General features: G+C 48.6%; 4 protein-coding genes across 6 annotated transcripts; 3 read left to right on the top strand and 1 right to left on the bottom strand.

Moving 5' to 3' along the window:
* Positions 1-265: 265 nt before the first annotated feature.
* Positions 266-4,292, top strand: LOC309678977 (leucine-rich repeat-containing protein 59-like). 2 transcript variants are annotated; one of them, XM_082492189.1, is made up of 7 exons: positions 266-452; positions 847-906; positions 1,429-1,587; positions 1,906-2,010; positions 2,609-2,681; positions 2,772-2,945; positions 3,500-4,292. In XM_082492189.1, the coding sequence occupies exons 1-7, from the start codon at positions 348-350 to the stop codon at positions 3,742-3,744; spliced, it is 921 nt and encodes a 306-aa protein (XP_082348315.1). In that variant the 5' UTR covers positions 266-347; the 3' UTR covers positions 3,745-4,292. The 2 variants fall into 2 exon arrangements, with proteins under 2 accessions (XP_082348315.1, XP_082348316.1); XM_082492190.1 differs by having other exon boundaries at positions 301-396.
* Positions 4,293-6,958: 2,666 nt separating this feature from the next.
* On the top strand, positions 6,959-7,985 carry LOC309678904 (uncharacterized protein; the record flags this gene model as incomplete). Its single annotated transcript, XM_082492100.1, has 2 exons — positions 6,959-7,190; positions 7,745-7,985. Exons 1-2 carry the CDS (start codon positions 7,015-7,017, stop codon positions 7,983-7,985), a joined length of 417 nt encoding a protein of 138 aa, XP_082348226.1. The 5' UTR covers positions 6,959-7,014.
* Positions 7,986-8,808: 823 nt separating this feature from the next.
* EME1 (essential meiotic structure-specific endonuclease 1) lies at positions 8,809-13,707 on the bottom strand (the record flags this gene model as incomplete). The annotated part of the gene is made up of 9 exons (XM_082492308.1): positions 8,809-9,402; positions 9,768-9,957; positions 10,787-10,902; positions 11,450-11,585; positions 11,830-11,951; positions 12,389-12,481; positions 12,667-12,794; positions 12,875-13,600; positions 13,698-13,707. 9 exons carry the CDS (start codon positions 13,705-13,707, stop codon positions 9,226-9,228), a joined length of 1,698 nt encoding a protein of 565 aa, XP_082348434.1. The 3' UTR covers positions 8,809-9,225.
* Positions 13,708-13,757: 50 nt separating this feature from the next.
* Positions 13,758-17,514, top strand: MRPL27 (mitochondrial ribosomal protein L27). Of its 2 annotated transcripts, none has more exons than XM_082492060.1 (4): positions 13,758-13,799; positions 15,692-15,814; positions 16,562-16,629; positions 17,093-17,514. In XM_082492060.1, exons 1-4 carry the CDS (start codon positions 13,778-13,780, stop codon positions 17,297-17,299), a joined length of 420 nt encoding a protein of 139 aa, XP_082348186.1. In that variant the 5' UTR covers positions 13,758-13,777; the 3' UTR covers positions 17,300-17,514. The 2 variants fall into 2 exon arrangements, with proteins under 2 accessions (XP_082348186.1, XP_082348187.1); XM_082492061.1 differs by lacking the exon at positions 13,758-13,799 and adding an exon at positions 14,027-14,888.
* The last annotated feature ends 5,500 nt before the right edge of the window (positions 17,515-23,014 follow it).

The following is a 23,014-nucleotide window of genomic DNA, read 5'->3' as shown; positions in this document are numbered from 1 at the left end:
CCAGTGGAACGGCAGGGTGTGAATCCCACCTGCCCGTGGGGTCGGGCTGAGAGATCCCCTTCCCTCCGTGGGACGGAGCCAGTGAACCAGCCTGGCGAGGGGCCGCCGGTGGCGGCGGAACGGCTGCTCTGGCTCGGAGCGCCGCCGGTGCCCGGTGCGCGGCGGGTGCTGCTGTGCTCCGGACCGGCAGGGGGCGCGCTGGCGGGCGGCGCGCGGGCCCGGCGCGGACGTGGACGCGGAAGTGTGTGACGGGGCCGAGCCGAGCGCACCGCCCCCGCCCCCACACCGACCCGCGCCCGCGTCCCCTCCTTCGCGGTTCCCGGAGGACTCCGGCGGTGCCGGCGGCCATGTCGCGGGGCGGAGGGAAAGGAACGAGCCTAAAGGACAAGCTGGACGGTAACGAGCTGGATCTGAGCCTCTGCGACCTGAACGAGGTGCCGGTCCGGGAGCTGGTGAGCGTCCGGGCCGCCCGGCGGGGACGGGGCCGCAGCCCCGGGGACCGGCACTGCCAGCCCGATCCCTGGGAAGGGGCTGCGCGGGAGAGCCAGATGTGTGCAGGGGAGCCAGATGTGCCGGAGGTGTTTGCGACCCGGCCCTCGGGTATTTAGGAGAGCCGAGAGGAGGGTGTCGTGCCGCGTTGGCCGAGCAGCTGCCGCTGTTCACATCTATTTCAGGAAAAGTACAGCCTTTGGACCCAGAAATCAGTCGAGATATGACGTGACCTCGGAGGCAGCCGCGGGGGGATGGACAGACTGACACGGGAGGAACCGCAGAGGCATAACTAGTCGGTGTCGGGAGGGTACGGGTGTACCTCGGTGGTGATTTAGTGCTTCGTTTCTCTTTCAGGCCGCTCTTCCAAAAGCCACGATATTGGATTTGTCCTGTAACAACCTCATTTCCTTGCCGGTAAGGTGCTAGAGAGCCCTTGGGGGGATGAGTCTGTTGGGAAATATTTAGAAAAGGTACCTAGTGCTTCAGTGGAGGTTCAGCAGGAGGTTGGGAATGGGCACTGTCCTCATCCTGGGGTGGCTGGATGACTGACTCTGCTGTGCGGGACGGGCCAGCGCTGGTGGCGGGTTTGGCAGAGGCAGGAGAGAGAAAAGGTTTGCACTGCATGAAGATTGCAGCATCTTCCTGCCAGAGGATCCCCATGTGAATACAGACCAGTTTCATCAGCAGTGGAGGCTCGGGTTTGTTTCAATTGTACATCACCTTGTCAGTCTGTCTGTCTGTCTTATCTGCCCCTGCTGTTTTCTACCTCTGTCTTCCGAGGAAAGGAGGCAGGTGATTTTCCTCCATTGCAGTTCTGTAGTAAGTTAAGGATTTGTGGCATATGTAAGGCACAGGCTATCTCCACATACTCCCTGCTGAGGTTCCTTCATAAAGGTGCTTGACAAGCTTTGGGTTTTGTCTGTGTTTGGGTTTTAGTCAGACTTCTGCAGTTTGATGCACCTGGTGAAACTGGATTTGAGTAAAAATCGGCTTCAACAGCTGCCCTTGGACTTTGGCCGCCTTGTCAATCTGCAGCACCTGGACCTTCTGAACAACCGTTTAGTCACCCTGCCAGTCAGCTTTGCACAGCTCAAGGTAAAACTGTTTGCTGGGCAGTTACGTAAAGCTTTGGGATGCAGCCCAGGGTCTTGTGATCCTTGTCAAGTTGATTTCTCCAGTAAAGCATCCCTCCTGCTGACTACCCATTCCAAAATTCATCTGGCTCTGCACCACAGCTCAGAGGAAATTCTCTCACATCTATTGAAAATGTCTCTGCCTATGCTCTCTGCTTGTCTTCCCTACCTGTTTCGTTCATGTGGAAACTAAGTAGTTCTTTGCTTCTGCTTTGGATTTGTAAATAATCACAAGACTACTGTGCTCTTACAGCCTGCGCTTTATCGTTCCTTTCTGCAGAACCTGAAGTGGCTGGATCTGAAGGACAATCCATTGGATCCTGTCCTAGCTAAAGTAGCAGGAGACTGTCTGGATGAGAAGCAGTGTAAACAGGCTGCTGTCAAGGTAAGGAATCTGTTGTTATTTCTTTTTTCCTTACTTCGCTTTGTCGGTGGTGGTTTTTCCTCTTTTTGCTTAGCAAGCTGGGCAGCTGCTGCAGCAGTGTGAAGTTTCTTCAGCCAGTGAGGTGCATGTTCACCACACTTACTTCACCGCTTCTGTGCCTGGAGAGAGCAAACACTAGGCTGAGTAGAATTCTCTTCCATTAGTGGAGTTAAGAGAGGACTAAATGCTGGTTGCCAAGAAAGCGGAGGCATAATCAGACAATATAATCCATGTCTAAGCTTATAGTACAGAGTACAAAAATCTCAGGAGAAGTTCTGGCAAACTGTAGTCTCACATAAATAGAAGTGTTCTGTGATCCTCTGCATGGGCTAGCACGCGTTTGGCAGGTTTGGGTTTTAATTGAAAGATCTGTTTCTTAACTGCAAAGATTGACGTGGGGAGGCGCGAGCTCTCTTCAGAGCCATCCCACAGGGGTAAGTCAGGGTGGGTGGTCAGCCCCAGCCGACTGTCCTCAGCTGTGCCCCAGCTGTTTGCGTTTGAATGGACTGCACAACGAGCCTTCTTCAGAGACCTCAGGTTGTTTTCTTGGACCTTGAAGGTACTGCAGCACATGAAAGCGATCCAGTCTGAGCAGGATCGACAACGGCAGCGGAAGCTTCAAGCAGAGCGAGGTAAGCACACAGTCCTCACGTACTCTCTGCAAGGAAGAAGGCAATGACAACCCTTTAAATAAAAGGAAAAACCTTCCTGTTAATCCCCAGAAATGGAGAAGAAGCGTGAAGCAGAACAGCGAGCAAAGGAGGCTCAGGAGAGGGAACTGAGGAAGCGAGAGAAGGCAGAAGAAAAGGAACGCAGAAGACGGGAGTATGATGCTCAGAAAGCTGCAAAACAGGAGATGGAAAAGAAAACTAAAAAAGAAACTGTGCAGACCCGAAGTAAGTAGTATGCATTTTGGGTGGGATTGCATCAGAGTTCACCTTCATCACATTGTGATGCTGCCAGATTCGCTTTTATGCGGCCCAGGTACTGGGAGATGGTGGGAGTTGGGGGGAAACCTGTAGGACTTCTAATAGTCTCAGCTGCTGTGCCCTTTTCCCTTTTGTCTCTGTTCCCAATGAGCTGCTGAGCTACAAGTTCTTCAGCTGTTCCTAAGGAGAACTTTCCTCCACACATTTCTTTTTAAAGGTACTGAACTACATGTGCAAAACCCGATCTTTTGTAACACAGCAGCGCTTCACACCTTTACACCACTGCCCATGAAACTAAATCTGAAACTTTTCATCCTAGATGGGTAGATCCTGTGTGTCTATTTATTAACCAGAATTAACTGATGAAAATTCATCATGATGAAAATTCATTCATCATGAAATAACATCACAAAAGGGAACTGCAGCAGAGGCTAAAGTGTCTTACCTTATGTTTCTGAATATAGACTCTTAAAGATATTTAATTCCTCACGGTCTCCGTCTTGTAAATGTTCTTGTTACAGAGCCCGCCTCCGGTTCTCGTCCCCCTCAGCCGCCCCGGCACAAGCACTCCTGGTCGCGGTCGGTGCTGCGGGTCCTGCTCGTTGTGCTGCTGTGCGTGCTCTGTACTTTGGCCGCCTGCAAGCTGACAGAGCTGCACCATCAGCCTCTCTGCGTCAGCCTGAACACTCTCTACGAGGACGTGTTAGCCGCTCTGCAAAACCACAAAACCCTGCAAAATATGCTACAACATAACTCGCAGCAGTGATTGTCCTGGATGGGCACTTGCTTCATCAGCATCTCCCTCCACCATCTACGCAGCCAGAATTCCTATGGAATTGTGTTCTGATGAAACTGCTTTGACTCAGTCAGCGTTGGTTTGCTGGTCCACTCCACACAGAGCAAAGTTATTGTTCAGATCATCTTTGCTGTGCATGTTTTGCAGTTGGCCTGTAACTCCCATCATTTCCCCACGTTAACTTAAACTTGTTAATGCTTCTTACCTCCAAGGGATTTTTACCTAGATTGCAATATCCAGAAAGCTGCCGATCTATAGGAGTGGAAAAAAACAGCCCATGTGTTATCTAGGTAGCTGTAGCTGTATCCTGGAGGTAGAAGGTTTGTAATACATATCCCTTCCCTGCTCTCATTCCTATCCGTGCTAAAATTGGTTATATGGCTGTATGGGAATAATATATTAAGGCCTACTCCAGGACCAATTACAAGTGTGTAGGATGGCTGTGCATCCATATGTTGGAGCGAAGAAGCTGATGTACTATTGAAAGGAGCTGAAAATTTTCAATACAGCAGTTTTCGCAGCAATTTGTCTGAACTGGATGTTTATTAATGGTGGTTGAATTTTAATTAGGTCTTTTAGGAACAGCCAAAAATGATTTCTGAGTATACACAGTACTGCGTTTTGACTACATTAATTTGAACCAGCTAGTGCCAACAAAGCAGCTACCGCTTAGGAAGGGCTTGTGGCCAGTCTGCAGGCTGGTTTTGCGTCTGCAACAAGAGGGGGGTGTCTGAGACCCACAGAGAGACAGCAGGCGAGTTGATGGTGCCAGTGGGCAAGTTGACCACCTGTTGTCAGCTGCTGGCTGCAGCAGTGGCAGGCAGCACTGGGTGGCACTGTGGCAGCATCGCAGAGAAGGGCTTCACCTTGGGGCTGTTGGGAAGGCTGGGAGGTTTGGCGGTTTGCACCTAGAGAAGAAAACTTGCCTGTGCAAAGGCCTGTGAATTATTTATAATTTTCTGAAAGAGAAAACAAAACCAAAGTTTATCATATCCTTAAGGGCTTCGTGAGCACTAAAATGAAGTGTACATGTATTGTTACATGCAGGTTTCAGAGAACAGCCATGCTACAGACTCCACTGAGACACCCCACGTTAGTCACCAGAATCACTCCCTCTCTTCTAACACCTGGGATTATTGCTGATAAGAGCAGTGCCATGAGGAAATAATCTATAGCATTTCATACCAAGGTCATTATTGAAGCAGTAAGCCTTCACCTTTTTGTAACCTATTGATAAGACTGTGGTTCTCCAAGTACCACGCAGAAAAAAGCAACAGCTTGAATATCAGATAAAAGTAAAATGGCACTTGGGCTCTTAAGGAGCATTATTGGATTTGTGGGCAGAATGCATATCAAAGGTTTTCCCCAAATTGGTCGGGAATATGTTACATTGGATACATAATGCCCTTCTTGTTGTCTCAAGCACAGGCAGCTGGGCTGGGAGTTCACATAGGAGGAACTCAAAGAGGGGGGAAGATGAATGGACCCCTCAGCATATTATAGAGACTTATGGGCTGGCAACATGGGCACAGGATGGCATCTGGGGATATTATTAGCAGCACAACGAACACAGATGATAAATGGCATCTACCAGAATAGGCTAGTAATGCCATGTTTTATAAGGTTAGAAGGAATGCAATTCAGCCTATTATGTGCATTTGCTGGGTTATAAAGTTAATAGAAGCAGCAATGTTTTATAAGGTTAATCCCTAGTAGAAGGAATGCAGGTAAGCAGCTGCAGATGGCATTCTTGGGCCAGAATATAGCAACTCAGAAGATCAAGGTGTTGAAGAAGAGACATCCAAAGAAGGAAGGACAAGATGAAGAGACTGTGTATGGGCTTCAGCAAAAAATGGAATAAGTAAAAGGGGGTGGATTGTGAGAGATGGAACTCAGGGATTGTTTTGCTTCAGCCATTTTGAATGTCGACAACATGAGCACAGCTATGAACAGCCATTTTGTGTGTCGATGGCACAAGCAGAGCTGTGTAACTTCAAAAAACAACTCCTTAAAAGGAGAAAAATATGAATAGAGTTTGTGGTAGGCTAACTGGTTGTGAAGGTATGTGCGCCCTAAAGTACCAAACCAATGGGAAAAGGGGACAGGACATAAATACCTGAAGTGTTGTAACTAGATGTGCTCTTTTGGGGATGCACCTGCAGGCGAGTTGGTTATTTTGATCCTGAATAAGCTTTTATCTTTGCTTTAAAGACTTTGTCCTCTGTACATTTTTATCCATGAGCGAGTGTTTCTCACAGTGACAAAATTGAATTACGCATGGCAGCTGACAATTTCTGTGCACAGAACCCGGGTAAGAAAATTGACTGCTAAGTATTACTTGGGCGGCTGGGAGAGTCTGGGTAAGAAAATTGACTATTAAGTATTACCCCGGTGGGACAGCAGGACTGAAAGTGTGTGAATGAGACGCAGGATGATCTGTGAAGTGAGTGTGGAGCCCTTATCACCACCGTTCCGTTTCTCCATGAGGAGACCGGCCAGGGAAGGGGTGAAGCGAAAGGGTTGCAGGTGAGCAGAGTCCCGCAGGAGATCTGCGAAGTGAGCATGGAGCAGGTAAAACAGTGATTTTGCTTCTCTGTGAGGAAAGGGACCAGTAACGGCTTTTCCACAAGGAGAAGGTGCACCAGGGGGGTGGAGTGAAAGGGTTCCGGATGGACAGAGTCCTGCGGGAAACTGAGATAATAGGAAATAGGCCTAGACTCGGTGGAAAAGGTGAGCTTCTTCCTACTGTGTGCATTTGTTGGGTTCTAGTGTAGTAGGAGGAGTGCAAGTCAGCCTATTATGTGCATTTGTTGGGTTTTGATGCCATGTTGCATCTCTCCTACACACCCAGACATAATGATTGCCATCTAACTCATGCTTGTGGCTGTCAAAGTCCTCAGGACTCTGTGAGTAGTAGGGTAGAAGAGCTGGAGGGAGAAAGACAGCCAAGGATAACTCTGTGATTTCTTGCCTGAATAATAGCTCTCTAGATGGAATATGCTATAGGTTTTCTATAAGAATATGAAAGAAGAGCACAGGATTTATTTTAAGGGAAGCCTAATTTTGAGGGAGCAAAATGCAAGGTATGTAATATTAAAAAATATGAAACTCAAAGATAAAAGAGGATAGTTATTTCATTCGTTTCCTCATTCCAATGGGAAACCGATAAGCAGGTAATAAGTAAGAAGGCAATGACAACCCTTTAAATAAAAGGAAAAACCTTCCTGTTAATCCCCAGAAATGGAGAAGAAGCGTGAAGCAGAACAGCGAGCAAAGGAGGCTCAGGAGAGGGAACTGAGGAAGCGAGAGAAGGCAGAAGAAAAGGAACGCAGAAGACGGGAGTATGATGCTCAGAAAGCTGCAAAACAGGAGATGGAAAAGAAAACTAAAAAAGAAACTGTGCAGACCCGAAGCAAGTAGTATGCATTTTGGGTGGGATTGCATCAGAGTTCACCTTCATCACATTGTGATGCTGCCAGATTCGCTTTTATGCGGCCCAGGTACTGGGAGATGGTGGGAGTGAGGGGGAAACCTGTAGGACTTCTAATAGTCTCAGCTGCTGTGCCCTTTTCCCTTTTGTCTCTGTTCCCAATGAGCTGCTGAGCTACAAGTTCTTCAGCTGTTCCTAAGGAGAACTTTCCTCCACACATTTCTTTTTAAAGGTACTGAACTACATGTGCAAAACCCGATCTTTTGTAACACAGCAGCGCTTCACACCTTTACACCACTGCCCATGAAACTAAATCTGAAACTTTTCATCCTAGATGGGTAGATCCTGTGTGTCTATTTATTAACCAGAATTAACTGATGAAAATTCATCATGATGAAAACTCATTCATCATGAAATAGCATCACAAAAGGGAACTGCAGCAGAGGCTAAAGTGTCTTACCTTATGTTTCTGAATATAGACTCTTAAAGATATTTAATTCCTCATGGTCTCTGTCTTGTAAATGTTCTCGTTACAGAGCCCGCCTCCGGTTCTCGTCCCCCTCAGCCGCCCCGGCACAAGCACTCCTGGTCGCGGTCGGTGCTGCGGGTCCTGCTCGTTGTGCTGCTGTGCGTGCTCTGTACTTTGGCCGCCTGCAAGCTGACAGAGCTGCACCATCAGCCTCTCTGCGTCAGCCTGAACACTCTCTACGAGGACGTGTTAGCCGCTCTGCAAAACCACAAAACCCTGCAAAATATGCTACAACACAACTCGCAGCAGTGATTGTCCTGGATGGGCACTTGCTTCATCAGCATCTCCCTCCATCTGTGAGCAAAGGAGGCTCAGGAGAGGGAACTGAGGAAGTGAGAGAAGGCAGAAGAAAAGGAATGCAGAAGACGGGAGTATGATGCTCAGAAAGCTGCAAAACAGGAGATGGAAAAGAAAACTAAAAAAGAAACTCTCTACATTTTTATCCGTGGTCGAGTGCTTGTCACAACAGCAAACAACATCCTCTCTACAGACATTCCTGCCAGCGTCTGGCAGGACTCCGCTGTTTTGCCATCTAGGAGAGTGCTGCTTACGTTCGCAAATGCCAAGCTACTAAGATTTACCAGTTCAGGTCAGAAGCGTGCTACTGGCCAGGCAAGGGCTCCTGCTGAATGCCCAAAGCCAGTGTAAGGGATAGGTGTGTTTTCATTTGAGGCAGCACGGTTCCAAAGGGTAACGTCCCCATGCTGGATGCAGTTTAATTCACTCTCAAAACTCATCTCAGTAAGTGCTGCTTTCGTGAAAGACCTCAACTGTCCTTGTGTGCACACAAGTGCTAATGGCTTCGTGGACAGGCAAGCGTGTTCCTCAATCTAATTAAAAGAAAGCTTTTTCTGCCAACTGTTTAGACCTCATAATTCCAGTGCATATAATCAGATTTCAAGACCTTCTATAGATTAAGCTGTCTGGAGACTGAATCAGGGCAGTCTAAATTTATATCTGAAAATTAGTCTTACTCATTCCCATCTGCCACAGCGGAAAACTGAGAGTCTATTTTGTGAGGTAAAGTTCCTCCACCTCACTAGAGCAGCTGCTAGGGGGGCAGCACCACGTTGCTTTAGCATTAGGATTTCTCTTGCTGGAGGGAGAAGATAACTACTTTCAGTTTAGGACAGCAGTACAAAGCATTCCTTTCAACAGATGACATACCTGTCTATATTCAAGACAGCATATTAAAGAAGCAAATATCATTATTATTATTCAAAGTTAGTTATTTTCTAGGAAGACAAATAAAAGGAACTATCAGTACTATAAGCCGTGTCCAACTCATGCTGTTATGGAGGATGTTCACCATCTTTCTTGTGTAAACTCCAGCCAATCAGCAATTTTATCCAACCTTCTTCTGCTACAACAAAATCTAAACGCGTTTTAAGTCTTTAAACTAGAATCAATGACTCTGTTATCTCAGCACTTCTTCCCAAAAGGAAGCTGAATACTGAAACCAAGCAAACAGTAAAATCCTCATCGCCTGGGGCTACCCAGTGAAATCCAAATAGAGATTAGGATCGTGGGAAGTCATCTGCAGATAGATTCGTCGGGAGAGTTCTGGTCCGATCCGCCGGGAGGTGGCTGTCACACCATCACCACGGTGCACAGGGATATTGGCCAGCATGTTTTCCCGCTCCTGCTCCGAGGAGCATCTGCTATAGGCCTAAAAGCAACACAAAAGAACAATGATATCATCCATTTGCATCCAATGCTTAAAAAAAAAATAATCAAAGCTATGCACCCATGACTGCTCTACCCTTTCACAATGTATGTTCATTTTTCATGTGGTCTCTCCCCAGATCTCATTTGTGAGCTTAGAGGATGATGCAGAACCAATACTGCTCCCTCAGTAGTCTGCTCTGTAAAGCCAAAGCAATGGGTGCCAAGAAATCGGTTCCTTCCCTGCCTTACTAAACAGCTCATACAGAATCGTTGTGTCAAATTTAATACCAATTGAATTATTTCTTCCACTCCTTACATTAGCTGGCTGCCTGCACATAGTACTTGGTATTCCCAAGGCACCCTTACCTGGGTTAGAAGCAGAGGAGAAGAGTAGGCAGACACGATAGCCTCAGCCATCTCACGGCTGACACGGTTAAATTGTTGTATTTGCCTCTTCCAAACTTCTAAGAGACCCTTTCCAGAACGATCCACCTTCACCCCGCTGCACGACCCCTTCTCTAAGTAGAAAGAGAACCCCGTCTTCTCTCGCTCTCGCCTAGGGAGCACAAAGGATGGGAAAGCAAATGAGACAATGAGGCTATAAAATCCTATTCCTGCATCCCTTGTCATGTAGCCAGAGACAGAGCGCCATTTCTCACTCCATGCTGCTATAGACACCATTGGCATCAAAGTAAATGCTAAAAATTTGACCCTATTTCCTTTACATGTATTACCAATTTCCTTGTTTAAGATGCAAATTTCCTACTGAAAAAGAAACAGTCCTGTACTTGGGGGCAATCCTGACACAAGCCAACATGTACACAAAGTGGTAAACAAGAATTAACTTTCTGACTGTCAACCATGATAAAATACTTTTACATGTCATTTTTAGTGATGTGAAGTACAGCAGCTGCTGTGATAGGAATACTCAGATTGTGTGAGACTGCACAAAATGGCTTAAGAAAGCTATCGCTGTGCAACATGCTGCCGTCCTTCCTTATCAATGGAAGCAGCTAAATGGTTCATTCTCAGTAACGTCTCTCTTGGTTACATACTGAAGAAGAAAACCTGATGCTGTAAGAGCCCAACCCTACTTGCATTCCCTTCCTACTCCTAAAATCAGACTGGAAGAGCTTTACTTGATGTCAAGACTCCAATGTGAAACCAGGGTCTGTGCTCAACCCTCCCCAGGCAGGACATCAGTTTCCAAAAGGTAATGCTGTGCTGAAGGAGCTGCATTAACAGCTTCTCTGTGTTACCTGCTCCTTTGAAAATCATTATACTGTGTTGTACAGAAGTACAGCTGCGTACCTGCTGTTCGCTCCCAGTAACTGCAAAATTGCAGCCTCTCCAAAGATATGACCAAACCTCATCTGCTTACTCACTTGAATGGTGCTTCAGCCACAGCTTTTGTGAACATAGTGGCAAACTCTCCGAGCTCCTCCCAGCTCTCAAATAAGCTGACTTGAACTTGTTTGCACACCTGCAGATCTGCCAAGGCCTGTAAACGTCATTGGAAACAACAAATGTAACAATTAGTCTTCTCACATTAAACCCCACTCTTGTCTGAAACAAAAAAGGGTCACAACATCTAGCTATTGGACAAGAACTTCCACTCTCTCCCCACTTTGGGAACAGTTAATTTAAGGCACTCAAGTATTTAGGGGCAGCCTGTCTCCTGTCAATTAATATCGGTTTAGCACCATTTCAGCTGCCGCAGCTCCTCAGTAGCAGGCTCTCATTGCACACAGTCCACCCAGCCCAGGGCAGCACTGACGTGCTTTGCCAGCAGGCCATGAAGGGTGAGAGATGGTGACTAAGACTGCTGTTTCAGTACCCAGGATCAAGGTGAATGAGACATGTTTGTCTGGGAGAGGAGGTACATACCCGAACAGTAGCAAACTAAACCCAAAGAGCTCTCTCCACAGACACATGGACTAATGAAGGCTGAATGTCCCCGTCCAAGAAAGCATGTGATTGGGTCAAATGTTCAAATAATTGCAGACAATAAGAGACAATGGCTGTATGCCTGTTTTAAAGGTACTCACTTCTTCCACATCCATTCTGGTTATCTCCAAGTCAGAATCTTTAACTTTCTTTTTTCTCCGTTTTCCCTGTTCCTCTTCTTGGTTTCCACTCGCTGCTGCCTGTTGCAGTCTCTTTTTTGACTGAACTGTGAGAGACCTAAGAAGAGTAAAGTAAGACTGGGAGTTCATGCTCCTCCCCAGGTATTTGCCATTGGTCACTGTGATGACAGGCTGGATGGACCTTTGCTTTTGTTTCTGTATAACAAATAGTGGAGCAGTTCTGGGTGGGAATACCTCTTATGCTCCAGTCTTTGCTAGAACGAATTAATGTAAACACCTATGGCAAGCCTTTTTCAAGGCTAGAGACAACAGAGAAACGTCTGGAGGGAAAAAAGTTTAACCTGAAATAATTTTCTACTTCAACCACTGCCAGTGCCAGAATTTTCCCAGGCATTTTCTCCATCACATGATCTACATAGCTCTGTAGGGTCTCCTTCTGTCCTGCTGTACAGCCCTTGGCCTCCTGCAAAGATCAACAGAAAAAAGGCATTAAACCATTCTGACTCACACATGCAAGCGCAGCAATCTACGGCTATGATTCTGCAGCTGGATCTGCAGATGAGAAAGTCTGTTCACATCACTCTTCATGGGCAAGCAGGCAATATTGGTCTAGTATAAAGTTATGGCAGAGGTAAATAAAAAACAATCCCACTTGATCTGACAACGTTATCTCTTAAAAAATCTGTGAAAAACTGTAACTAGGAAAGAAAACTTGTCAGAACTTTGCGTTATACAACCCTAGTGGTTTTGATCCACTAATGGCTTCTAAAACCAGATTTCTGGCTTACTGAAACCATGGCTCCATCCCACATCAAAACCTTCCTGCCATGAAGAGGGATGACAAACACCACCCTTACAGCAAGGCATGTTCGAGAGCACAAATATCATAAGCATTCTCACTTGTTTGTAGTTGTGAACCATGGACAAAAACTTCTCCAAGCAAAGCAGAACCAGGACATTTGGTTCTTCTGTCCATTCATCTCCATCTTCTACCTGTCCAGAAAACAAACAGACAGACCAACAGTCTGTTTATAATTCACTCACTCAAACTGGTGCTCCCACTCAGACCTCTGAGGCAGGGAGATTAGAGGGTGTTTACTTGTGTTGCTAAATACAATACTAATGAGTACAAATAACAGGAAGAAAACGGCAAGAACATTGAGATTTTGCTTGCACACCTGAGATGACACAATTTTTCGCCTCCAGGTGATGCTGCAGGGAACAGCCTGACTCTCAACCACACAGGAATAATTTGCAGCCTGCAAAGCACTAAGGATCTGCCCACCACCTTCTACCTGTAAGAGAACTGAAATTGACACGTCTCAGGCTTCCGCAGCAAGAACTGACAGTCAACATAAGGCAGATGCAGGTTGTGAAGACAAGTACCTGGATCTAGCACCACGGTTATGTATTTCTGGCACTCCCCTGGTCGCTGAGCTTTCAGCATCTTGGCAAGAGCCCTCTTCCTCTCTTTTTCCTGCTCCTGCTGCCTCCTCTGTGCTTCTCGCTCCTTCCTCCTCTGCCACGCAGCCTGGCAGATTGCTTCCCTTTCCTTCTGACTATATTTTGACTTCTTGGGAGGGGGGGATGTTTCTGGGCCTGCTCTGCTTACCAGGGGCATAGTCGGCTGGTCTGCAGAGTCAGACTGAGAGGCTGGCAGCGAGCACAAGGAGGTCCTCTCAGCACCTCCCGTGCCTTTTTGGCTGCCACAAGACAAATCTCCAGACGACACCAGGGCATTCTGCGGCCCTCTGCTGCCAGGTGCCAACAGGTCACCGCTAGCGCTAAGGCCAGCTCCTCCTGCTGCATCCCCACCGCCCGGCTGGGGGTGCTCCAAAGCCCTCCTCTTGATCCTCTCGGGCAGAGGGACGACCTCCTCCACCTCCTCCTCGTCTTCGCTCCCACTGCTCACCACCACAGCCAGCCCCGTCACCCTCCGCCGCTTGGGAGCGGGAGACGAGGACCGCCGGTGGCCCAACCTGCCGGGCGGCAGCGACGATAGCGAGGGCTGCAGCAGGGAGGCTAAAGTAGGCAGCTCCTCCTCATCGCTCTCCTCAGTCCTCGGCCCGCTCTCCGCCATCCCGCTTTCCCCAGAGGTGAAGCCCCCGGCGCCTGAGGGAAGCAGCGAAACCAGCGCTGGCTGAGGGGAAGCTCGCGCGGGCGGCGATTACTCGAAACGCACGCGCGACTGGTGGCGGTTATTCCGAACGCGTGCGCATGAGCGCGTTCGAACCAACCGCCGCCAGCCGCGCGCGCCCCGCCCTCCCACCGGAAGAGGCGCTCGAGAAAATGGCGGCGCTGGGACGTTTGTGTGAGTGAGGGAGGTTAATTCCCCCCCCCCCCCCCCCCCCCCAGCTTTAGCCCTCTGCGGGGTGGGGAGAGGGGTCCGACCGGTAGAAGGGGTGCTCCGGGGGAAATCACTGCCGGTAGTTCGGTGATGGAGATCTTCGCTTTTACCTCAGGCGGCGGCTCGGTTGAGGCGGTACTGTGCTGAAATGGGGAGGGTTTCAGGCCTTAGCCCTACCGCATCGTGCGGGAAGGGGCCTCAGGTGGTTTGTAGTGTGACCTCGGGCTGAGGTGCTGAGAGCTTTATCCTCTCTGGACTCGAAGTCCTGCAGGGATAGGGAGTGCGCAAACTCTGTGCTGCTGCTTGACTGCCCTCAAGGTGAACAAAATCATCTTTGGAAAAACAGTATTCGTGTGTGCTAGGTAGAGACCAAACAGCAAGGGGTGCCACCCTCTCCTTGTGCGGTGCAATAGTCAGGAGGCTTTAAAACCCCCCTTTTTTTAATCTAGAAGTGTTACAGGCATAAATATCCTCATAGTTTCTTTGGTGGGACATCAGAATTATGAAGTTTTTCCACTGATTCCCAACGTGACTTCAATCAAATTACAAACTTTCTGTCTCATTCTTCTTTAGATAACTGCTTTTTCCCTGCAGGTTTGATGCTTTGAGGTTCATTATTTTTTTTTTTGTTAGCAAGCTTCTTTCATGCAACACCACATGTAACCCTCGAATCAACCTGATGGAGGTTTTTTTTTTGATAAAAGTTAATTGGACTATAACTTTGTAGAATTTGTGCATATGAAACCATAACTCTCATTCATCTTTGCCTGCTTCCCTGTAGTTTGTCAAGTCTCAGATCCTTTCTTTTACTTAATGGGTTAGCTCCTGAAATTAATGGCTCTTTGTAGAGTAATTTCCCTTTTCTCAACAGTATTTCTAGCTCACTGAGTATCTGTGATAATTTAATTAAGATTAAATTAATCCAGCAGTTTTACTCAGGATACGAAAAGAAGAATGTTACGATAACCACTCTTCTGTACTAACCTGCTGCTTAAGAGGTTGAATAGAGGGATTCAGAAAAATTGGATTTGCCTGCTAACTGCATGAAAGGAGGTACTGAACAGATTTTTAAAAAGAACTAATTATATCTCAATTAATTTTTACAGAGAGAAGTACACTAGAGGGTCAGCTTTCTTGATAAGAAAACCAGTGTTTTCTGTCAGTGTCTTGTTTATTTAAGGAAGTTTGTGGTGTGAATAATATTTTGTGTTCCAGAGACACTCAGTGTCCTTAACAACTGATTTTTTTCCTTGACTTGTCCTGATTGTAACTCAAAGATTTGCACAAAGTGCTTCAGTTAGTATGTTCAGGGTAGCGATTCTATATATCATAGAATTATAGAATGGTTTAGGTTGGAAAGGACCTTGAAGATCATCAAGTTCCAACCCAATGCTTATACATTGTCCTGAATTGGACTCTTCTCATTTGTAAGATTTCAAAATGTTATTGTGTAAGTAAATGCCATTTGATCGAAGGGGAAACTGAAACAGAGATCACTACTTGTCTTTTCTCAAAACAATGTAAGGCCAATCCACAGCAACCTGAAACATCTGTACCTCATTGTACAAGACCTTGCTGAAACAGGAATTTGGGCATGTCCTTTAACATCGTTGCCAAGAGTTTCATTCCTCCCTGGGCAGCAGCAGCACTTGAGATGTGGCCTCTTTGCAGGGGACTTAGGCCATGGTGGTCTAATTATGATTTGTCTTGGAAGTAATTTTTTTTTCCCCCCAGGGCTTTCTTTTGCCTTTAGTTTGAAAGCCTGTCTTAACTGACATCCTTTAAATCTGAAAAAAAGAAAGTGTGTGTAATAGGTTTTTTCTTTCAGCTGACAGTTGTTCTTGCTCCCAACCTAGTTCTAACTACTCCCCAAACAAGCCTGGTTGCTGTCAGATGTGCTTCTAAGAAGGCTGGAGGCAGCTCAAAAAACTTAGGTGGCCGCAGCCCTGGGAAACGCTATGGATTCAAAAAAGTAGAAGGTAGGTCTGAGTATCTGCTGAGTCTTAATCTGTGTTTCATTGGGTTCTTCACAGCTTCTCCCCTGGTACGGGTGTTAGTTGTTGAGCATTTCAGGAGGAAGTGGCCGGGGTGCTCTTCCAAGAGAAAGGAAAGGGGAGGTTCAGTGAAACCTTGTGATCAAGAGTAGCTGGTGGGAGGGCAGGGTGAGTCAGCCTCCCTCCCAGATGGGCCTGCAAGCGGCCAGCCAAAATTGCTTACAGAAGACATACTTTGATTCTAACTTTGCCTCTCTGGAGTGCCTGGGAGGAGGGTAAGCTGTGGGACACCTAATAAGTTAAGTGCACTTTCCCCCCACGCTGTGTTGAAAAGCTGGGCATTTGGATGTTTACAAAGGGGAGAATTATGAGGCTTAGCAGATGCCAAAGTACAGATTCTTGCAGCTGAGTACTTAATAATTATTAGCTTTCCTGATGAAAACATATCGATGTAAAAGGCAATAAAACAAATGCCTTCAGTAACTAGAAAATGCCTTGTACCCTAGAAGTAATCTTTTCAAAGACTAGAATTGCTTTTTGCTATTGTATATCAATTGCCCTTTATTTCCTGTTAACAGCATTTTTGTTTAGATGCTTTTAGCATTCAAGTAATTTTTCCTTAGAAAATTCCCACAGAAAGCTGGGGTTTGTAAGTTCTGGAACCATTTGTGTTCTGCCAGGGCTTTGGGGAGCTCTGTTTCTCTGCAGTCTGACTCTGTCACTCTATTGCAGGGGCATTCGTGCACGCAGGCAACATTTTGGCGACACAGCGGTTGATACGCTGGCATCCAGGGGCTCACGTAAGTTGTTTTTCCATCTCTTCTTTGGTTCTCAGAGAACAGCAGCCCGCAACAGAGTCCTGTACTCGGTGCCTCCTCTCTTTCAGGCTCCTTAATGCTCTTCCCTATGCTCTATATAATCCTGAAATTGGGTTTCATTACCCGCTATTTCTTAGTCACAGAGCCTGCTCAGAGTCACACCTGTGCTCATGTGACTGAGGAAAGGACGGAAAGCTGTGGATATCCCCAAACACTTCTTTAACCTAACTGAGTGTTTGTGCTTCAGGGTGGAATCGGTATCTCCTCCATTGTAGTGAGCACCATTGCATACTGATTGCTGGAAGCAAATAGTGTAGTTTTCTTAAAATACAAAGCAACAGATGCTGTTGAAGCCAGGATGTCAAACGAGACAGACCAATGATCGGATCTGCTTTAGTGGTGGACCTCCAGCCTTTCCTTTCTAACACTTCTCATCCTTTTCCAGGTGGGGATGGGCCGTAACAAGACACTCTACGCCCTGGAGGATGGGATAGTGAGATACACCAAAGAAGTCTACGTACCTCTGCCCCGAAGCAGCGAGAGCAGGGAGATGATCTGTCGTCTACCCAAAGGAGCAATTCTTTATAAAACCTTTATCAATGTTGTCCCTACCACAGAAGTAGGAAACTTTAAACTGGTCACCATGCTCTGAGCTTCCCGTGTCACATAAGGATGGATGGGAAGGAGCAGCTGGGACAGACGACTCCAGCTGGACTGGCATCCAAGGACAGGAATATTCTAGCTCGGAAGACACCGGTTTAGGACTTTGTTTTCTTGGTCTTAAAGCACACCTGGTCAGTGTTCAGCCACTGAGGTCACCTGCTGGCATTTGTAAGAGTATTTAATAAACACTGTGGGTCTGTTGAAGGTCTTGACTGTTCATAAAATGTGTTACTTATGTTCATTTAGTATTGAGCAGCCTTTCTCTGGAGAACCATTGTGCCACTGGATGAGTTTTCTCTGCAATCACTCTTATTTCGGTACTTGTCCCACTAATAATTACCTCTAGCTATTTTTACTCATTTTTAGACATTACTGTTCTATTTGTATCTTAATTCAAAATACTGCAGGAGAGGACAAATCCTTTTCCACTTGCACCTAACTCTGCATCTCGGGAAGCTAGATTTTTCCTTCTAACTCACCTCAATGATTAACTCAAATATCTGAAATACTGAAAGTGTTCCGTTTACTAGCCACGTGAGGCAAGTTCACGCTCATGAAGCGAACTCATGACTAACTTCAGAGTGCCTGGTAAGATGCACAAGTCTGGGGTGGTATTTGGAGCTCAGCAGCTGGGGACATATCATAAAGCCATAATCCAGAAGACTTATCCTTTTGTCTTCTTCGAGTCATTCCATGACATTTTCAAGCTTATGTTGCTTGAAAGAAAGGAGCCCGAATGCCCTATGGCTAAACTGATCTCACTTTATCTACGTGTTTGTAAACAATTTAAAACATTGGCTCTGCAGTAGAAAACAGGTTATCAAAGTCGGTGGTGGCATTATTTGATTGTCTGCTCTGCAGAAGGCAGCTAGGTAAACGGGGTCAGCCACGCGTGTCCACCTTTGCTTTACATTCTTCATGGAGATCACCAGCTATTTTGTCCATGCTTTTCCTGTCCTTTCCCAGCTTGCATATCCAGTCAGAGGGTTCATCTTGGTGGTCGGTATTTGCGTACAGCAGGTGTCACAACCCCTGGTCCCTCTCCAAATCTTTATCTGAAGTCCACACAAAATTGCTGTCAGTCACAGAGGACCATTGCTGTGAGAGCACAGGGCGATGCTCCGATGCAGATTTGTTCTGCTCCTCACAGGTGAGGATTCCCCGCTGGTATCCGATACACTGATAAAGTAGAACATTTTATAACCTAAAAAATAAGTAGCACAAGACGACCACTGTCTGAGGTCTGATCCTTGGCGTGCCGGGCAGTGCTTGCCTCACGGAGGTATGGTACGCCAGCTGCCTGGAGGAGCTCTGGCTGAGCAGACCTTCACCTTGGCTTTGCCCCCTGTGTAGAAGCAGCTGATCCATCGCCTTTGGTAACAGTACATTTGCCAGAGAAGAGTGAGCAACGTTCATGGTTGCTCTGCTCGGAGTGTGATACCTGGTGGTGGCGCCATGATTGTCCTGGTGCTGTGGGAGGGACGACTCCGCTGGCAGGGTCTCACCTGCCTGTGTCTCGGCTGATCGCAAATCTGGATGGAGGTCTGAGGTTTGGCTGCTCCTTGCGGACGAGAACAATGTCACAGGCACTTCTGTTGCTGACACCACAAGAAGAAGCAGTATGCGGAGGCCAAGGTCTTACACGTCTGTGTTTCGCTGAGTTTGGTAGCTGAGAGGGGCCTGGAAAGGGTCTGGCACACCTCGTCTGTCCAAGGTCTCTGAGCTTATTACTGTTCCTGAGAAAGCTGGAGGATGCCTCAGAGCATGCTCGTAGGGAGGCGGCATCTATTGAGAAGAAAGGAAAAGCATTACGGCTGATCCGAAATAACCAGGAGATTATCCCACCTCTTCTTACAGAGCGGATGACAAGGCTCACAACCACCACTGCCTGAACTTCAACTCCTGCAGTCCTCAGAGCAGCGAGCTGCTGGCCAGAGGAACGGCTGGAAAAGGAGTGCTCATCACTGGTTTGCAACGCGGCGAGGCAGAGATCCACTGGAGAGGCACGTTCCCCCCTGCTCCCTCCCCCCATTCTGTGCCAGGTCCCTGCTCTTCCCTGTCCCCCTTCAAGGACTTGTCACAATGCCAGAAGAAACCTGACTTTTGTTAAAACAGGACTGTTGTTGGCTTTCCTTTGACCAAGGATCAATTACTGGGATTTATACAAGCACCTTCAGAGCGGGTCATCTGCCCAGGATTTGTTAGCAAGCACAGCAGCGGAGAGGAACCTCCGGGCTCTTGTTACGTTTATTTTGGCAGAGCTGGGCTAGCTTTGTCCCCGTAACGAGTGACAGGAGTGGCACGGGGATGTTATGGAAGAGCTCCCGTTGCAGTTCAACTACTCGTCTTTGGGGCCTCTCCTGTGCCCTCAGTGCTCTGGTTTCAGGGCAGGTATCATTAGTTACAGCTCCAAACACCGAGCGGCAAGTGCTGACTATGCCAAACTTTATGGTCCAGCTTTAGGAACCCAAAATCCAGGTAAATCGATGAACATTTAGTGCTCTACTCAGGTTTCAAATGTTTCTGTTCTGCTTTAGTCGATGAGGGCTCCTTTGTTCAACAGGAGTCTCTTGGGCCGCTGCCGCAGGACCTACTTGGCAGATGCACTCGCTTTTCTCTATTCTATTGCGGGAGTGCAAATCTTAAATGTTGTAACAGGCAAAGCCTCTTGCTCATAAATAAGCCATAAACACTTCAAGGTAATAGTGAGGGACCTCCCAGGAGGTGTCCTGCAGGGAGAAAGGAGCAAGAAACCTTAGAAGCCTTACAGATCTAAAAATAACATTCCCAGCTTGGGCTTGTACCAAGCAGATGATCCGAAGGGCCTCCTGCCCTTTCATCAGCAGCTCTACCCTGCCTCCCGGCACGGGCATTTCTGCGAACACACCGGGAGAGATCGATCATTAACCAGCACAGATGTACACCAAAGGAGCCTCCTGGTACACTTTGTGCCCTTCCCAGAGATAAAAGCTATCAGAGAAAGGCAATCGCAGAGAACAGAGTCCTTAGCTACTGCAAACTGCTGAAGCAAAACCCAGATACAGACCAGAGCGGGGACTGCCCCCCACGTCTCTGCCAGCACCCTCGTGCCGGGGAGGGAGAGCTCACCTCCTGGGACGGCTCTGCCCACAGCCCAAACCTCTCGGCGATCATCTGATGGATTTCCCGCTGGCGATCTTTCTTCCGCACGCTCTCGTAGCTCGGCAAGCGGGGTTGCTCCCAGGAAGGGAGCTGGTAGCTGCTGGTGGGTCCGACGCAGAAGAGCTCGTCTCCCTAGAAATGCCCACCCCAGAAGAGAAAAGTCAGCGTGGTGACAGCTCTCTTCGCTTGGAAGTTCATGGCCTGGTGCCACCTCAAGTTACTTCAGGGTTCGAAGTTGTGGGTGCCCTTCCTCGAATCCCGAGAGAGGAAATCCCCCCTCTGAGGATGTAATTCCACCACGACCTGCTTTGCAAGATCCCAAGTCCCCCGAGGGACTTCATGCCCACACCCCTCAGGGCACCACGGTGTCCTCTGCAGCATTCCTGGCCTCCCCTGCAGGTTTTTACATACGAGCAGCACTTCCCAAAATTGCTCCTGCTCTCCAGCACCTTCTCCCTATGCCTCAGGAGCTCCCCATAACCACAGCTTCTTCCCAAAATCATCGGAATCTTCACTACCATTCCTCCCCCCCAGCTCCCATCGGGGACCCATCCATCACCTGCACACCGGCGTTCTCAGCACCGCTCTCCAGCCGTGACGCTCCGCACTGGGGACCCACCAGCCGCTGGCTGCTGCTGAAGTAGGGCGGGGGGCAGTCCTGTAACGAGGGGTCGGGAAGGAGGACGTGAACAAAGCCGAAATCCCTCACATCAAAGCCCAAATCCCTCACATCCCGCTGGGCGGCGAGTGGAGCTCAGCCAGCTGACCCAGGCCAGCCTGGGAAGCGGGACTCCGGGCAGGGGGGAGAGCTGCTACCTCTGCCCATTTGGCTCGCACGGCTCTCGCCGCTGGTAGCCAACCTCTGCCTGCCTGCCACCAACGCCAACAGCTCGGGCACATCCTCACCGGGCAGTGCGGGCAGGCAAAGAGCCGGGGCCAGGCAGCACCGCTACGCAGCGCAGCCGGAGGGATGGCAGCCCAGGGCAGGGTTTCATTCAGACTCAGCAGAACCTTCTCCCTTCAAGGGATGACAAAAAAACAACCCAACTATTCCGCTAGTGTAGATAAGAGCTCCGTCACATGCTCAGAGTTACAGAATTTGTAAATGCTTATCTACCGAGGTAGTCATTTCAGGATAACGTAGCAAGCAAATCTGCAGAGCGATAGCTGTTCTGTTCCCCAACAGTCTCGCTCCAGTTAAAACTCAATTCTCGATCAAGGTGTTAAGCAACCACAGGGATGCCTCTCGCGGAGAGCAGCCCCTCGAGCCAGAGCCAGGACTCAATCTGCGGGCCGTCCCTCACGCTCTGAAAAGCCCCATCTCTGCCATCAGAAAACAGATTCCCACAGCAACCAAGGATTCGCAGGGAGAACTAGGAATGACAGATTTACTTTTGCTCTTAACGACTGAGGAACCGTTTGTCTTGGCCTTACGGCGCAATTACAGAAGCTGCAGGAAACAAGGCTGGCTGGGGGTGCAACTATTTGTTTTAATAACTGATTATCAAAACCAGCACAATCAGCGCAACCACTTGAAAGCTGCCTCACATCACTACAACCACTTCACTTTTTCTGATGGAAATACATCCTAGATACGTTCCCTTTCCATATATAGTTCTTCGCATCCACATCCATCTGTCCCCACAGCCCTTTGCTAAAGGCAAGATGCCTTCTCCTGGAACCACCCACCTGAGGGCCAGGCCTGAGCACAGCAAAGGCTCTGCAGCTCACGGCGCGTCCTGCACAGCCCTGGGGAGCCACTCTGCAGCTCCGAGACCTCACCCCAACACGGCCACAGACAGGGCGTGGGGAGGAAGAGGGGGAAAGGAGTGGATGCGGCCAAGCAGGCAGGGGACACCACCAGCACAGCCCATTCCCACCATGATTTCTGTTGGGGACTTCCCAGCCTGTGCTGGACTATTAAATTTGCCTTTCGCGGCACAAGACTCTCTGTCCCCAGCTAGCCAAGGCTGGATGTCCCCTCTTCTCGCAGGGACTCGGCACCGACAGCCCTCCCATGAGCAGCCATCCCTGTGGCCTTTGGAAGCTGAGCCTTCCCCAGGCGGCCACCACCACAAAGGCAGCGCTGGCTGAACACGCTGCTCTTTTTCCATCACCAGCTTCTCCGCTTAAAAGCCAGCCCCAGGAAATTACAGATGCAAGCAAAAGGGCTTTGTGTCTCGCTGCTCCGCGCCTGGGAGCTGTGCACAAGAGAGCCAGTTGCCGGGGATGCGAGCGGTAGCAAGCGGCATTGTCTGCCTTTGCCCTGAGCTTCCAGCCCCCTTCCCCGCTGGGCCCCTTCCCTGCAAAACAGAGCCCCACACGGCTGTGCCGAGGGAGGAGGACACCCCTCCTGAGCTGCGTGAGGAGCTGCGGAACCAGATATTACCCCCAAGAGCACAGCCAGGCAGGGTTGGGCGGTTGGATCTCTTGGGTAGAGTGGGAATAAGGAGAAAGCAGAGCCTGTCTCTGCTCAGAGGTCCCACATCCATCAGGGAGTGCAACAACGCAGTCCCGCAGACCCCAGCGCAAGGGACCAAGGGCTCAGGGGGCAGCGGGGGGA

The sequence above is a fragment of the Vanellus vanellus genome, assembly GCF_965231255.1.
Source record: "Vanellus vanellus genome assembly, chromosome: 17".
In the NCBI taxonomy this organism is placed as follows: domain Eukaryota; kingdom Metazoa; phylum Chordata; class Aves; order Charadriiformes; family Charadriidae; genus Vanellus; species Vanellus vanellus.
This window is presented reverse-complemented; position numbering and strand designations above follow the sequence as displayed.

Excerpts from the sequence above, each read along its gene's own strand:
- MRPL27 (XM_082492060.1), top strand. The coding sequence starts at position 13,778 with ATGGCGGCGCTGGGACGTTTGT. Across the intron at positions 13,800-15,691 it reads GGCGGCGCTGGGACGTTTGT|TTCTAACTACTCCCCAAACA; the intron begins GTGAGTGAGGGA and ends CTCCCAACCTAG. Across the intron at positions 15,815-16,561 it reads TGGATTCAAAAAAGTAGAAG|GGGCATTCGTGCACGCAGGC; the intron begins GTAGGTCTGAGT and ends ACTCTATTGCAG.
- LOC309678977 (XM_082492189.1), top strand. The coding sequence starts at position 348 with ATGTCGCGGGGCGGAGGGAAAGGAACGAGCCTAAAGGACAAGCTGGAC. Across the intron at positions 1,588-1,905 it reads TCAGCTTTGCACAGCTCAAG|AACCTGAAGTGGCTGGATCT; the intron begins GTAAAACTGTTT and ends TCCTTTCTGCAG. Across the intron at positions 2,682-2,771 it reads GAAGCTTCAAGCAGAGCGAG|AAATGGAGAAGAAGCGTGAA; the intron begins GTAAGCACACAG and ends GTTAATCCCCAG.